Source organism: Dothidotthia symphoricarpi (assembly GCF_010015815.1).
Source record: "Dothidotthia symphoricarpi CBS 119687 unplaced genomic scaffold P153scaffold_11, whole genome shotgun sequence".
Lineage (NCBI taxonomy): Eukaryota > Fungi > Ascomycota > Dothideomycetes > Pleosporales > Dothidotthiaceae > Dothidotthia > Dothidotthia symphoricarpi.
In genome coordinates, this window is record NW_022985018.1 from 1,057,579 (window position 1) to 1,071,956 (window position 14,378).

A 14,378-nucleotide genomic window follows, 5' to 3' on the forward strand; every position below is an offset into this window, starting at 1 on the left:
GTCAAATCAGAGTTTAGATCTCTGCGTTAGTTTAATGTAATCGTTCTTGAGCAATTTGCCTTTCTCCTTTAGGTTGTATCGTTGTTGAAGTGACTTCCCCTTTGGTAACTCATGTTATCCTTTTCTACCAAGCACATATCTCCTTCAGGTGATTTCAGTATACATCTTCTACATTGTCGTCTTCACTTACGGAAACTTGTATGCAGAACAAAAGATGAAGCTTGTAATCACAGACAATGAATAGCACTATCATCCTACATAACCGCACACGCATCCCCCACATCCGGACCGTCCGCCACTGCTCCATTGTCTTTACTCCTTTGCATATCCACTCCAACTCCGGCATCCCAAGAAGACTTTCTTTCCTCTACCCCTGACACACTATTCTTGGCCAAATTCACAGACGCGAAGACAATAGTCGCCATATCAAGGTTCGTACGGCGGCAGACTTATTTCCGATTCTCGCACAAGGACTGCTTCAATCCCGAAGTAACTTCCCGCCGTACCGTTATTCGACACTTTTGTCGTTGACGCACTCCGAGCTGATGATTGTATGAACAATGCGTCGGTGTGTGTCGTTGTAGGGCGAGCTTTGAGGAGGATGAGGATGTAGCGGAAGACGGAGGGTGGTTTTAGGCGTGATGTGGAGGATGAGCGGAGGTGGGGTTGGTGAATAGGCGGCATTGTGTTTTTATACTTGTAGGGAAGGTCGTGGTAGGTGGGCGGGGTTTGCTGCAGGGTGATGCAAGGGGGTGTGGGTGGCGCTGATTTGCGATCTTTGTACGATTGTGAGGAGTGATTGGGATTGGTGGGTGTGGTGTGGTGTAAGTTGTTTGTTTGGTTCGAGTAGGGTGGGTGGAATGCAGGATGTAGACGAGGGTTTTGTCGGGTTGTTGGTATGAGGGGCTTCTTGTCGAGGTATAGTGGTAAAGGTGCTTCTTGGCTCATTTCTGTGGTTGACTGTTAATCCATGTTTTAATTAATGTCACCTTCCTTGCGGTGCTACTTCATGCCATGAGCGTACACGTGGTCCTCCACTCATGGAAGCGTCGGCTTGCAGGAGAAGCTTGGCCCTACACCTATTCTTCCTCTCCTACCCATTATTCTTAGCGTTCATGTCACTCGCACGTGTCTTGTATGCTCGATTTCTCGTCGAATATAACCGTACGGGCTTTAGGCCCAGCGATCTAAATCCAAAATTTGATGAAATTATTTGACCTTACGGTAAAAGTGCTATTCACATCCTCACTATGTTCAACGTCAGCTGAAACTTTTCAACCTATCGAGTAAGTCACATTGAGGGTGATCATGGTGGGTTATAGTAAATCGCATTCAAAAGACAAGAGAGACAATAACCCAGTCTTTCTCCTAACACCCAAACTCCTCACCAGCCACACCACATGATAAACGTACAATATCAAGTGTAAGGCTATAATCATGATCTAAGCGCAAAGAACCGAAGCAAGGAAGCAAAATCAACGCCTCAATTATATAGAGCAATATCCTGCGAGTTTCGTTTATGCACCACCAACATTGCGACCAGTGGTTGTTGCCGTGCTGGGTTGGTCGTTGTTCCAAGTGAGGTAGGTGTGATCACCGAGTTTTCTGCATGTGTGTCAGTGTGTAACATGTACATATGCACGAATACGCGACTGACCTTGGCTTGATGAGATGGGTGGCGAGAAACCCAGCACCCAGCAGGATACAGACACCGCCAACGACGACGTATGCGATGCCGAGGAAGGGGTTCTTGCCGCCCATGACAGTGCGGGTAGAGATCAGAATCGACTTTGTGCCGCTGTACTGCTCGACCTCAAAACCTGGACACGGGTTAGCATGATGCATTCTATCAGTGCAGGGGATGAGAAGCGTACGGTCGTAGATCTTCAAGCGGTAGGTGCCAATGGTCAGGGGCGTATCGTCGTTCCGTTGGGCCAATTTGCTAAAGGTGGGCAGGCCGGCAGTCCTCATCCAGACTTGGAAGGCCTCCCATGTGTGCAGGTCGGGAAGACCGACAGTGTTGTAGCCATCGTCGGGGTACTGGCTCTGCCAATTGGGCGGGGGCACAACGTCGGCGGGCTTGTAGGCCGACTTCTTGTACAGGTCCCCCTCGTGACTCCAGGAGATGCCGGCGGCGGTCATGTTGTAGAACTTGGCCGAGTCCTGGTCCCCGTTCTGCTGGGGGTTTGCAACAGTCAGGTTGCCAAAGGTGTCGTTGAACATGGAGTTTGCGATGAGGCCGCACGGGTAGTAGGGACGGCCATCGGGGGCGAGGGCGAGGGGATCGCAGTCGCCGTCGTTGAGGTCGGAGTTTGTGCGTGCGGTGCCCTTGAGCTGCTGGATGTCGACCGACTTGACGTAGCGACGGTGGTTCTGGTAGAAGTTTGTGAGGCGGTAGTAGAAGAGGATGGGCGGCTTGATCTCGTTGGGGATGGTGAAGCTCAGGATGCACACGGTCGTGTTCTGCTCGACGCCCGTCAGCGGCCACGTGTACGTCTCGAAGCCGTGGCCCCACTGGGGGTCCGAGGTCATGGCCGTCTTGAACGTGGCCGAGACGCGGCTGGAGGGGATGTTCTCGAGGTCGTTTGGCTGCGAGGCGTCAAAGTCGACGCGGACCGAGGGCGACGACGAGGCGCATTTGGTGTAGTCGATGGAGAGCTCCTGCACCAGCGAGTTTGCCCAGAGCAGCAGGCCGCCGATGGGCGCGAAGATGACGCCGACGACGAAGAACAGCGGGAGCACCGTCTTGGGCGTGAGGATGGGCCTGTGGATGGGTCGTCAGCCTCTCTCTCTCTCTCTCTCTCTCTCTCCCACATCAATGCTGCACATGATGCTACACGTGATGCTACACATACTGCCATGCCTTCAGTCGCTGCTGCCGGAACGCCGTGTCTGTCCTGCTGTCAGCTCCCTCGCGCGCGATGCACTCTGCCCTAGTGTCGCTTACTCGGCGGCCGCTTGCTCTTGGTCTTCTTCGCGTCGTCGTGGGCCGGGTTCTGGCTGTTGATCGAGTCGGTGTGCTGCACCTGCTGTGTTTGCGACATGCTGGCGATCGGGTTCCGCGCACTTCCGCGTCGAGGGCCGGCGTGGGAGAAAAGGTGAGGTTGTTGCGGCTGACGGGGACGCGACGTTTGGCCAAGCCTTGTTCCAGCTTAGTGACAGCCGCGCCACCACGCAGCCCACTCCCCGCATCGTCTCCGAGACCCACCACCCTCGATCCAGGGTCTGCCTCTTGCATGGTCGACTGTCATCATCATACATGAATAGCACCTGGTCACAAGTAGAGTGAGGTAATCAAGTGTGGAATGATGATATTCTAGACTACATCGTGGTAGAGAGCACGAAAGTCCATCCTGGACTGTGACATGATATGCTGGTGCATGTTGAGTTGGGTATCGCATGCATACAAAGAAGAGACAAACAACAAACGCCGTGGCTGAACATCCCGTTCGCACCAATACATGTCCTCGCCAAATGAACGCCCATGTAGTAATCAATCTGTGCCCATGTAGAAAACAAGCCCAAACACCGACCTCTCGAATGCAATATGCGGCGTGCAATATGCTAAATGACCTAAATGAAGAAAAACAAACCCGTCCATCACACTTGATGCATCGCCACCTCACAGATACTGGCGAAAGTGCTCGGCGTTAAACCAGCCCACCTTGTCATACGCCTGCCACAACTTGCTGGCCTTGTTGACGTCGATCTTGCACGCTTGCTGAGCGTCCGTCTTGCGGAACTCTTTGCCAATCTTGAGCGTTTCGACACGCGCTTGGAACACGCGTCGCTTGCTACAAAGGTATGTCGCGCAATTGAGCCGGAGCGTCGCGGCCAGATGAAGTTCTGCCTCGTGCAGCAGATGCCGGTCGACGTCGTTGGAGAGATCAAGCACCGTTCCCTTCCACTCGGCCTTGAGCACCTTGTTGTTGCCCTTGGGCAGTGTGTTGAGAGGTGGGCAAAAATTGGGCAGTGCATTGTAATCCGTGTCGTCGCGATTGGTAGCCAGTCGTACAGGCTTGGGAGACGCAGTCGTGGGCGTGGCGTCGAACGAGTTCAGCACATGGCTTTGGGGGGTGCGTTTCGCTTTGGGCGCACGAGGCGTACGAGGAGGAAGTCGGGCGAGGGCGACTTTAGGCTGGCGAGGTCGAGCCGACGGAGCAGGCGCGAGTTTCTTCAGCGCGTGTCGCTTCTCCACGCGGCTTGCTTGGCTGTAATGGGCGTCGTAACTCCTCTCTCGTGCCCACCACGTGCTGGGACTCTTGACGTATTGCTCAAACACGGTCGACTGAACAAAGACGGCAAGTTCGTAGTCCTCGCGGACAGGCTTGCTCTGCAGCTTTGCATATCCGGGTGACTTCATGTGCTCCGTGATGACATGCTGGGAAGCAGCCTCAGCCGACTCCTGGGGGAACAGGGGCACATCGAGCGCCATCGACGTCGCTGCATCACCAGAGACAAACAGCTGAGGGTCGCGTGAGCCCTGTTCTTCCATGTCCCCCATGTTTTCCTTCTGCACCTGTGAATTGTACGGCGAAATCGGTGGCGAGGCGTAACCAACAGCCTGGTAGGACGCCATGTTGGATTTCATGGCGGACGACGCAGACGTGGAATTAAAGGGGGAGAAGGACGATTGAGCCGACGAGGGCGCAATTGAAGAGCCAAACGACTCGGAGCGCTTCATCTCAGGCGGGGAGAGGAGAGAGGAGACTGTGAGACGCTGGCTCGGGGTCATGTTGTGTGTGAAGTTTGCCATGCTGCGTCGGGGGTGTGAAGTTTGTCCTTGGGAAGCACGAAACCGCTGGCAAGTGGCAATAGTAATGATTTCCAGGCAGCAGCAAAGGACTTTACGTTTGCTGAGACCAACAGTGGTAGAGGGTGTGAATGGGTGAATGCTGGATGGCAGCCTTGGTGGAGGTCGACGGTGGCGGTGCCCTTGTTATATATCAGGACGTGACCATTCGCAAACGTGCTTGTGGAACGCGACAGAATTGCACCAATTGCTCGACTGCTGCTTACACCATGTACGTCAATGGTCAATTACTAACTGGCAGAGGAATTGGGAGCGGAGATAGGACGAATCGAGTGCTAGGCAACGAATCCTCGCGCAGACTTGGGGGTGGGTGGGCGGACTTATAAGCACCAGGTCCGCTGTCTCACTCAAACAGTGTCATCCGCCCTTTGCAGCCCATATGAAACCCCGGTCTAGCAAGGCCGGACAAAGAGGGTGTGGCAGATGCGCCCGCGCTCATGTGCCCTTCTCTCGTCCCCCCAGGCATCATTGTCCAGAATATGAGCACGCCTTTGGCGCGTCTTCCGGCCGGGAAAAGCCATGGGCTGACGAATGTGGGTGGCCAAGAAGCAGATGGAACGACGACGAATCAGGGATATCCAATTGCGGTTGCCATCTAGGGCGACGCATGGAACCGTGATGAGTCGTTGTAGAGTTGACTCACGGTTGGGCTTTAGTGATGCGCTGCGTCGCTCCTTCCCTCCCCCTACGCGAATGCTCATGCGGTTAGCTACCGCTGTTGGCCGAACCATAACCACATCTCAACCTTCGCCATGACGCTTCACTTACTGCGACTACACGTCGCCGGCTCTCATTGAGCATTCAATTGTCCTCAATTCCGTGCTGTACTGCTTATCGACTCTGTTCCAATGCAATTGGGTGCATTGTCTCCAGAATCAGCGCTCTACGTGTCGCAGCAGCCTGATGACGGCGGCGGCAGGCTTCCTTCAATACTCACTACTCACGTCTCAAGTCAGCGATGACGGATGCGGTGACCATCCCTACCGGGAGCGAGGAGAGTCTTGTGCGACAGGCCTTGACCGTTGATGCGCACAGGCTGACCATCTTCCAAGCGAACCTGATGGTTTCACATCGCTTCACATTCCTCAGTACTTGATAGGTATATCAGGGTGCCACAATCGTTTCATACGTGCGGCTGGTCGCTCGACCTGCAAGATTCCAGAGAATTTACTTTTGCCCTGCCTGCCCTGCCTGCCCTTGCTAGTCAGTGGCCGGCTAGTATGGATTGCAATTGCAAACTTCTAGCACACCGACTCCAGCAATACATTTCTACCAGCAGCGGACACCGATTTAGCCGCCATCTATCTGCCCAACGTTGGTGCGGTCTTGTGACACAGCCTCTATCAGCCCGATCGCGGTCATCGCCACCAGCCACGGGGCTTCAATTGACGCCAACTAGTGGGTTCAGGCCGAGAGGCATGTCTTGCAGCGGCAACGGTGTGCCAGGCGATACCTACTTGAGTTGGTGATCTAATTGACTGCCGAGACTACGATAAATGATCACATTGATTGCAAGGTGGTGTGCGTCCCATGAGCACCCTTTTTGGCATGTGAAAGCCCGACGACTCAGCTGGACACGCCAGATCGCCCACCCCACAGCGCGACGGGTACGAGACGAAAGCAGTTCACGCCATCCGTAACTTGCGAGTCACGAGATGAACCCCTTCACGCGTCCAGGACAACCAGATCGATACCGACGGATAGGCTATTTTAATTGCCATGTTCCTTATCTTCTTATCGCTTTGCGGGGGATAAACGACCCCTCACTGCTCTTCATGTCTCACCGGACCTGCGCGCCAGTTACTCCACCATCATTGCACAGCGCGTTTGCCGACTATTCACCATCCAGAAGCTCACAAAGCCGCCCATTGCCGTCCCTTGATGGTTGCCTTCGCGCCCTTCTCGACTCATTCGTACCCCTCAGCATCTCCGCTATCATTCATGTTTAGGTCGTACCGTTACTGAGCCTAGCCTCTCTTGTCACCAACAAATGCAGCATTCTACAAGTTGATCAACGACACCATCTATTCAAAGAATGAGGTTCCATAGCGATGCTGTGGCGTACCCCTCATAACCCACTTGAGCGCTTGTGTGGCAGGTGAACCTGACCATGCGCGACACCTCTGCAGTCGCGATCTGCGGTTCCAGAACGCACGCGCACGGCGCAGGCCGATAGGTCAATGCTGGCAGATGACCCTGACGTCTGTTGCATGATGCAACTCCTGGAAGACCCTGCGTCTGCCATGCTCTCAGCCTGCCGGCGCCAACTGCAGGATCTCGTTTCGAGGTTGGCAGAAGCAAGTTGGAGTACGGTCCTATCACTTGCCACATCGTCATTGCAAACAAGCAACCGGAACGTTACAACCCAGCGATATCTTTGCTGTTTTAGATTACTGCTCAAAATGCTGCCGGATATTCTACCGCGGACAATCTCGATGAGGTCTTTGGCGTCGAATAGTTCGCAGATCGGCGAGCTCTCTTCTCGGGGGGCCGACTTGCAGCTCGTCAAAGTCAGAATCAACATCTGCGGTTAACATCAATGAGTGCGCGTTAGGTGAGACGGCTCAGGTGCGACTGGAGCTGTAGCCTGGAGCTTTGTCATCATAATACGACATGAACGTGCGTTACTAAGCTCAATATGTAAGACGTCAACATCCAACCCATATGCCAGAACTTTAAGTCAGAGCCCATTACATACATGGCATAGTCTCTGAGATTTCGGATTCACCCAAACCTACTACCCCATTCCTCATGGTCGTGTTCGATTGCCAAATACCTTGTTGTAGAAACTATCGCGATCAAGAAGAGGCAGTGCACTTGGATTCCATCATAGAGTGCCAAAGATCTACGCTCAAGACGCTCCGATCACGTAAAACTCTGGATAGTCTGAGGTCAAAGGCATAGTGCAAGATGGCAGATCTAGAAGACCCTTAGAGGGCTGCGTAGCGCACAATAATTACAAATAACGCGCTGAAAATAATTGTCGGAACATGGGTTACTCCTGTGTGTACCTGAGGAAGTAACACCGCGCCACTTAAGGGGTTTCCATCTCTTTTAACTTCAGGTCCATCTTCATGTGAAGCTTGTCTCGTCTTTTAGCGGCATTTAATTGACCGGTAACAGTGACGCCGAATAGCAGTGAGGCGTACCACTAACCTTTGAGACACAGTGAGTACTGGGTAACAACTGGACCAGCACTAGAGATGTGAAAAGGGAATACCTTCATACCCTGATATAGGAAGTTCACAATCACCACATTCGGATGTGAAGTGATCCGCGGTGTATCTCGTCTTTTCTTTCAATGTTGTTCTCTATGATAACGTGACTATTCACCTCGATGCAAAAGTTCCCATTCTCAGTCTCTGTCTTCTCCCATAATGCCATGTGAACGTCTTCAAGCGCCTCTTACCCGAATGCCCTCAGGCACGACTAGAGGGTCAATTACGTAGAAGAAGCACACGACAAGTGCTGCAGGCACAATCAGAAGCACTCGGGATTGGAAGTATTCGGCAACGCAATAGGTAGTGCTGACGGCGCATACGAACCAAAACGCTGTAGGGATGTTCCTGAAAACCCGCCTAATTTGGTTGTTGGCTTCTAATTCGGCAGCTGCGATGTTCTGTTGCATAGCGAAAGGCTGATGGGGTTTGTGAACTTGGATTCTGAGTGGGGTTTCCGTATGCGTTCGGCTTTCGATGTGTTACTTTGGTGGGTGGGCTATGTCAGGCAAGAAACGATGGAAGTAGTAGGTGGGAGCAAGCTTTATACACAATTCATAGGCTGCTTGATACTGGAAGGGTCAGGTGTTAGTTGAGACACCGTGATGTTAAGCAATCGATCCAGTTCTATTCGTAATTTGCTATGCATTCTAAGGACCTAACTTCCGTCATCAGTCAACCCTCACATCTCGGTGTCCTCTTCCAGAGTAGACCGTGATAGTTCCTCAATTCATCATTTGATGTTCATTCGCCTAGCCTTTCTCTCTTCCCTCCATCTCATTGTCTCCACCCTCTGCTTTACGAACGGAAGGGGCTGTTTCTTGCAAGAATCGCATACTGGTACATTGGCTTATTCTGAGTAAACTTCTGGTAAATACCAAGCACTCTTCATATTTGCTACGACCTTTACTAAACACAATACTGCCAAAACTTGGCCAGGATAGAAGGACACTGAGGATTTCAAGCAAACTGTGGTGGGAATCACGTCCTGTTAGAACGTCAGGAGACCATGATATAGAACCGGTCACTTGATTTATGTTGAGATTTACGGCTAAGAAGCTCTACATAGTTTGTTGATCTGTCTGGCTCTGGGGCCTGATAAAGTATATCCTTATATATGGTAATGTCCTTTGATAGTCGTGACGTACACCACAACTTCCCGGACTACACCTTCGGGATGCATGTATTGAGACCGTTGTACCAACAGTGCAAAATCATGTAATTCGCGGTCAATAACTAGAGCGAAAACACACAGCACCGGTGGTTCGTGTTGAACTAGAGCGTCTCAGACAATTCCTACGATTGAACTATAGATCTACCATGTCACCACTGGCGTCAACAACGCTCCAAGTCTCCGAGCTTCTAGTCGATAGGAGCTCCCATACATCATCCGTGTCGATCTCGCATGCCTCCATAATCATGTTTAGTGCATCGTTATCCACTTGCTGGTAGGCCTCTTCCAACATGAGCTTTCTTCCCTCCTTCCCAACCCATTCAACAAGACTACATCTCTGCCCCTTCTCTGGCACTGGGATGGTCCAACTACCCTTCTCATCGAAATCCTTGCACCAACACCCAGAAGTGAGGCATGGCGTATCATTGCATTCCCGCACTGCCCACTTCACATTCTCGCGCTTCTCCCTCTTGTTCTTCGCTCGCTGCTCCGTTTGTCCCTGTTTTCTGCACCTGTAGCTGTTACATCCGCCTTTGTTCTCGCGAATTTTCCACTTTCTATTCCTCGCGCGTGCCACTGACCGCAGATCGCCGAACGGATGTGTGATCCAGCGGCCTGCATCGTTCATGTGAGATTGTGCAGCGAGGTCGGTTGCGACGTCTATCTCCTCTATATAGAAGATGCGTATGCTGTCCGGATCCATGGTCCAGATGGATCCATCAAAAGAGTACGCTGGTGTGGTGCAGCAGCTGCATCTCCAACGACCCAGTTCGCAGTAACATTCCGAGAGGGACGAGGGATAAGACCAATATACTCGTTCTGTGGATACGAAAGGGTCGTTCTCTTCTGAGAGAATCGAGGAATAGGAAGAGGAGACGATGGAGCCTGTTTCCGAGATGCTGGGCGAATTCCACAGATCGTGGTCGAGTTGTCTGGTCGTAGTTTGTTCGTTGTAGGTTCCTCGGCCGTTGCTCTCTCTCGCTCTGTAGTAACTAGCATTGCGTTGCCATTTCTTGACAGGTTTACGATTGGTTCGGTGTACACGAGTCCATCCGCTCTCGTCATGCGCTGCTGATCCAATATCGCCGAGATTGTCGTCTAAAACCATGACTTGACCAGTATCCGTGAGCTGCAAAGATCTGGCTGAGAAATACACTCAGTAAAGAGGACTTCTCAAGGAGGTAATGGGAAATGTGTCGCGAAGAGTAAGCAAAGTAGTTGTATATGTCTAAGAAGTAAGGGAACAACTGTAGTTATACATATACGATCAAAGTATAAGCAGCACTGTTGACGTGGTGCCTACTACCTCGTGCGCCCTTGACGGACTAGTAAGGGCTGAGGGCTTGAAGGGCGGCGGTGGACGACTGTCTTTGGTAATTCAGCGGTCAGGCACCAACTCGGTGTCATCAATACCCACGCAGTTGTATCGTTAGGGCGCAGTAACAACAAGACTTTGACGAATCCTTGACCAGTGCCAGTTAGAGAAGAAACAATGGGTGTTGATATCATGAGGACGCTGCAACCACAACCACACCTCAGGCAGCCAATCTTATGCCAGCCTTGCATCTCTGTCCCTTCTACAATCACTTTCGCTTAAAGGTCCTGACCGTCATATCTTTGCTCAATAAGCTTTTGACTACAAACAAGAGGGGCGGTGTGTGATCAGGGGCAAGTGAGAAGTAGTAGGAAGTAGCACAATGCAAATAGTGAAAAGGTTGCTTTGCTACTAAAGAGGCAAACTACGCTCCTCTTCCTAAGTACAAAAGTGCCACGAAAAAAATAAAATAGCAGGGATTTGTTAGTCTGTAGCACTCAGTCGTGGAAGTTGTCCGGGCCGCTGGGGCGACACGTGATAGTTCAAACCCTGTCAATCGTAGCGCCTTGGCGTTCGCTTACGGTAGAAAACACTTCTGCGCAAGCAAAAAGAGATCTTCCTCGAGCAAAACGAAGACAAAAACATACAACAGCGGGGATTCGCTTGTTGTCACCAACCAAGCTACTGATCCGCCGGTACGTTGCTTAAATAGGGCTGAGCGAACGGGAAGCCTTGTTTTCAACGTCCTATGGTCGTATGTGAAAGGTAAGAGTTGTGGGTAACATTATATTCATACATATTCATGCCTCGAGCCCTGATCGATACCATATCATCAATGCACGTGACAAGTCAGTGTTACCATACTGCAACTAGGTTTTCCCGAACGAAGGTTTCGGGTACGTATCCACAACATGCCAGTTGAACTCTGATTCCTTGCGAGCATCCACCTCGCCTCTCGAGAGGCCAGTGTCTCCCATATTAAAGAACCGCATTGCTACATCCATCCGGCAGTTGTTGGGAAAGTTGAACTGGTATATGTGTTTGCCCCGGTATTCCTCCGAAAACCTCAGGTGTGGCAATCTCCAGTACCTTGGGGAGGAGTTGGCTGGAAACCAAACGTGGCCAGCAGCACCTCCAAGTTTCTGGCCGTCGAAATAGATTTCATAGCCGTAATGCGGTGTCTGCTCGCTTCCTACTATGGGATTGTCACTGTCTAGAGGTACGTTAGTTTGCTACTTCTACAAGTAGATGCATAATCGCAAGAACTTGCGTACCACACACAACCTTGAGTCTCCACAAGAGCTGCCCGTTCTGATATGCCCAAAACATGTAATGGGCCTCGACTACTCCCTCCCTGTTGAAGTTTGAGAACTGATGTATCATCTGGAGCTGCGAAAGAATTGTGTCTTTCACACTCTGCTGATTACCAAACCCGCGGAAGTTCAGATCAGACTCAATACGACCTTTAATGAGATCGTACAACTTGGAGCTTGCATCGGCCGGACTATTGGACCGCGCATCGACCGGGGGGAGTCTCGTATTCCGTGACATCTAGTACGTTCACTGAGAGAAGTGTTAGCAAGATGAACTATCGTGCCGCGCCTAATTCTCATAAGTCTGTACCTTGAGATTTGTTGGCTCGTAATACGTTGTAGATTAGATTTTGCTGGTAGGGCTTTTGTAGGATCAAATAAGACCCCCAATTTGGGCAAGACCGGGCTATATGAATGACGGCTGTGAAGAAGGCAAGTTCGGTCATAGGACTTGCACCATGTAAACTCTCGAGCGCTTGCCATCGGCCACAAGCCAATGAAACATCAATGCAGGACACCAAAGCAATTGTATGACTGCACGTAAGGCACTGTATCCAATAGCTCTTTCGATGACTTTACCCAAGGATCCGCTCACATGCATGTGGCCCCAAGGCTGAAACCCAATCTCGCCTATCATGGCAACTCACGAGAGCGAATTTTGGACGGAGAAACCCCGAGAGATAGCTATTGGTGTAATGCTTTGAGTAGTGTGGTTCTGCTGCTTGTAGAGGTTACAAAGAACTCAGCTTGCTTCCCGTTTTTGCAGTTGACCGAAAGCCGACCTGCGGCAAAGAACCGGAAGAGCCGAAAAGTTAATCGAGATGATGTTATTGACGGATAACTTTAGGTTGTTCGATACCTATTAAGAATATCGCTCTTGATTTTCCTACTCGTGGGTACTAAACAAATCTAGTTCTGTCCACATTGTGGGCTGTATCAATCATGACCTCACGAGTATGCCCAAAATGAAATTCATCTCACTCAGAGTCAGTAAGAACTAAGCCATCATCTATGTATAACCCAAGCAATTTTCACTCAACACCTTTCCATTCTCCGCACTCCGAGATCTCGTCGGAGTAGGCTTGCACACCTTCTTTCGATAATTCGAACTCTTCCTTTTCTTCTGACCGGTCGGAATCCTCAGTAGATGGGTACTCCGGGTCAGACAGACATAGCCTTGATGGCACAAAGGGACGCGGACAAGAACCTGCCCTTCTTTTCAAAATCTTTCCAAATATTCCTAAGTTTGAGACTCCATATCCTGACATACCCCATCCCTTGGCGCTCGCATGTGTTCATCGTATCTACAAGATGATGATGCTACGTTCCAAAGATCACATGTGCATAGACCGAGATAATATTAGCGGGTACCGTGTGACTTTCTCATCGTGCTCATACGTACTGACGAAGTACTCGAGTAGTGGTGATTTGCGAATGGAGGGCAATCATTATAAATTGACAATAACGATCACACAACAAAGAGTACAAATGATAGCTTGTATATGTGCGATGATATCTACATGTTGAAATCTTCACTATCCCCCTAGCATCCGCACTGTTCCCAGCAAGAAGATTGTACAACTCAGACTTAATTCTAGCGCTACGTACTAATGATTCTTACTGAAAACGGTCGCTTGCACAGATGCAAAGTCTCTTAGATGCAGTAGCGGTGTTCCGAGTGTGTCTCTGTCTCTGACTTTCGATTGACCGGTACCTCGAAGACATCTGAATTGGACGACGTTTCCGTTCTTGACAGCAGTGAAGTTTAGAGATGCGTTTGTAGGAATCTTACCAAACGACATAACAGGGTTCAGAGTCTCAGAGGTTGAATTTTAGCCCAGCCTTATACGCGGTAGAGACCAGCCATGAGAGCTGTCAAGTCGCCGGAGTACTTGAGAGCTTTGATTTTCTTGACGCATTTCATGAGGCCTGACTAATGGACAGACTTAGTCCCACTGTCCTGGAGGCTTTCGCTTTGTGGGATGGTTATCTCATATTTTGAATGAATTATTGCCTGGCTTTACGCTTTTGGAGCACTCTTTTCTTCTTACGTGCCTCAGACTGAGGTGCTAGAAGTGTGTTAGGGTTGGTATAATTAATAAATGAACGAGTATACAACTTACATCCGACATTTCGGCTGACGCTATGAGACGAAGCTAAAATACGTCGCGAACGCTTCCATTCCCGAGGATTGATATCTTCAGCCCCTCCCAGGCCCTCTGACTTTCGTTTCGACGAGATTTCAGGACGATTCTTCGGCGAGGCCGACACGGAATGTAAGATACTGTCGAGATGGTCGACAAGGGGGTTTGTTTCTTGGCTGCGCACGCGTCCTTCTTGCGATACTACAGTTTGTAATATTTCGATTCCTTCCATCAATTCGGGATCTTCCCCGACGCAGTCAGTGTTCTCTGAGGCAAGAATCGAGCGTGGAGGCGAGGCATATCGTTGACTATTGAGCTCATCTGAAAGTTGGGCTAATTGGCCTTGAATAGCGATGAGAAGAATGCGGACATCTCCATTCTGCGTTAGTGGTACCTTGGAG

General features: G+C 50.7%; 7 protein-coding genes across 7 annotated transcripts; all 7 read right to left on the reverse strand.

Moving 5' to 3' along the window:
• Positions 1–241: 241 nt before the first annotated feature.
• Positions 242–1,006, reverse strand: P153DRAFT_367362 (uncharacterized protein). The gene has a single exon (XM_033668255.1). The coding sequence runs from the start codon at positions 946–948 to the stop codon at positions 427–429; it is 522 nt and encodes a 173-aa protein (XP_033523475.1). The 5' UTR covers positions 949–1,006; the 3' UTR covers positions 242–426.
• Positions 1,007–1,379: 373 nt separating this feature from the next.
• P153DRAFT_367363 (CDC50 family protein-like protein) lies at positions 1,380–3,079 on the reverse strand. Its single transcript, XM_033668256.1, has 5 exons — positions 2,948–3,079; positions 2,856–2,892; positions 1,875–2,764; positions 1,658–1,820; positions 1,380–1,605 (listed from the first exon to the last, which is right to left on the reverse strand). Exons 1-5 carry the CDS (start codon positions 3,042–3,044, stop codon positions 1,518–1,520), a joined length of 1,275 nt encoding a protein of 424 aa, XP_033523476.1. The 5' UTR covers positions 3,045–3,079; the 3' UTR covers positions 1,380–1,517.
• P153DRAFT_31630 (uncharacterized protein) lies at positions 3,080–3,511 on the reverse strand. Its single transcript, XM_033664986.1, has one exon. It carries the CDS (start codon positions 3,399–3,401, stop codon positions 3,153–3,155), a length of 249 nt encoding a protein of 82 aa, XP_033523477.1. The 5' UTR covers positions 3,402–3,511; the 3' UTR covers positions 3,080–3,152.
• A 111-nt stretch (positions 3,512–3,622) lies between these two features.
• On the reverse strand, positions 3,623–4,756 carry P153DRAFT_386278 (uncharacterized protein; the record flags this gene model as incomplete). The annotated part of the gene is made up of 1 exon (XM_033670513.1): positions 3,623–4,756. One exon carries the CDS (start codon positions 4,754–4,756, stop codon positions 3,623–3,625), a length of 1,134 nt encoding a protein of 377 aa, XP_033523478.1.
• Positions 4,757–9,262: 4,506 nt separating this feature from the next.
• On the reverse strand, positions 9,263–10,759 carry P153DRAFT_431886 (uncharacterized protein). Its single transcript, XM_033672935.1, has one exon. It carries the CDS (start codon positions 10,311–10,313, stop codon positions 9,339–9,341), a length of 975 nt encoding a protein of 324 aa, XP_033523479.1. The 5' UTR covers positions 10,314–10,759; the 3' UTR covers positions 9,263–9,338.
• Positions 10,760–11,265: 506 nt separating this feature from the next.
• On the reverse strand, positions 11,266–12,245 carry P153DRAFT_397280 (uncharacterized protein). Its single transcript, XM_033671546.1, has 3 exons — positions 12,144–12,245; positions 11,795–12,083; positions 11,266–11,733 (listed from the first exon to the last, which is right to left on the reverse strand). Exons 2-3 carry the CDS (start codon positions 12,069–12,071, stop codon positions 11,390–11,392), a joined length of 621 nt encoding a protein of 206 aa, XP_033523480.1. The 5' UTR covers positions 12,072–12,083; positions 12,144–12,245; the 3' UTR covers positions 11,266–11,389.
• A 1,081-nt stretch (positions 12,246–13,326) lies between these two features.
• P153DRAFT_423473 (uncharacterized protein) lies at positions 13,327–14,052 on the reverse strand. Its single transcript, XM_033672430.1, has 2 exons — positions 13,957–14,052; positions 13,327–13,902 (listed from the first exon to the last, which is right to left on the reverse strand). The coding sequence occupies exon 2, from the start codon at positions 13,633–13,635 to the stop codon at positions 13,441–13,443; it is 195 nt and encodes a 64-aa protein (XP_033523481.1). The 5' UTR covers positions 13,636–13,902; positions 13,957–14,052; the 3' UTR covers positions 13,327–13,440.
• Positions 14,053–14,378: the final 326 nt, after the last annotated feature.

What these genes read in the sequence shown, in the direction of transcription:
- P153DRAFT_367362 (XM_033668255.1), bottom strand. Translation starts at nt 948, where the DNA reads ATGAGCCAAGAAGCACCTTTACCACTATACCTCGACAAGAAGCCCCTC.
- P153DRAFT_367363 (XM_033668256.1), bottom strand. Translation starts at nt 3,044, where the DNA reads ATGTCGCAAACACAGCAGGTGCAGCACACCGACTCGATCAACAGCCAG. An exon ending in CAGCGACTGAAGGCATGGCA is followed by an intron (nt 2,765 to 2,855) that starts GTATGTGTAGCA and finishes ACCCATCCACAG; the next exon opens with GCCCATCCTCACGCCCAAGA. An exon ending in ACCCATCTCATCAAGCCAAG is followed by an intron (nt 1,606 to 1,657) that starts GTCAGTCGCGTA and finishes ACACACATGCAG; the next exon opens with AAAACTCGGTGATCACACCT.
- P153DRAFT_31630 (XM_033664986.1), bottom strand. Translation starts at nt 3,401, where the DNA reads ATGCGATACCCAACTCAACATGCACCAGCATATCATGTCACAGTCCAG.
- P153DRAFT_431886 (XM_033672935.1), bottom strand. Translation starts at nt 10,313, where the DNA reads ATGGTTTTAGACGACAATCTCGGCGATATTGGATCAGCAGCGCATGAC.
- P153DRAFT_397280 (XM_033671546.1), bottom strand. Translation starts at nt 12,071, where the DNA reads ATGTCACGGAATACGAGACTCCCCCCGGTCGATGCGCGGTCCAATAGT. An exon ending in GAGACTCAAGGTTGTGTGTG is followed by an intron (nt 11,734 to 11,794) that starts GTACGCAAGTTC and finishes ACGTACCTCTAG; the next exon opens with ACAGTGACAATCCCATAGTA.
- P153DRAFT_423473 (XM_033672430.1), bottom strand. Translation starts at nt 13,635, where the DNA reads ATGTCGTTTGGTAAGATTCCTACAAACGCATCTCTAAACTTCACTGCT.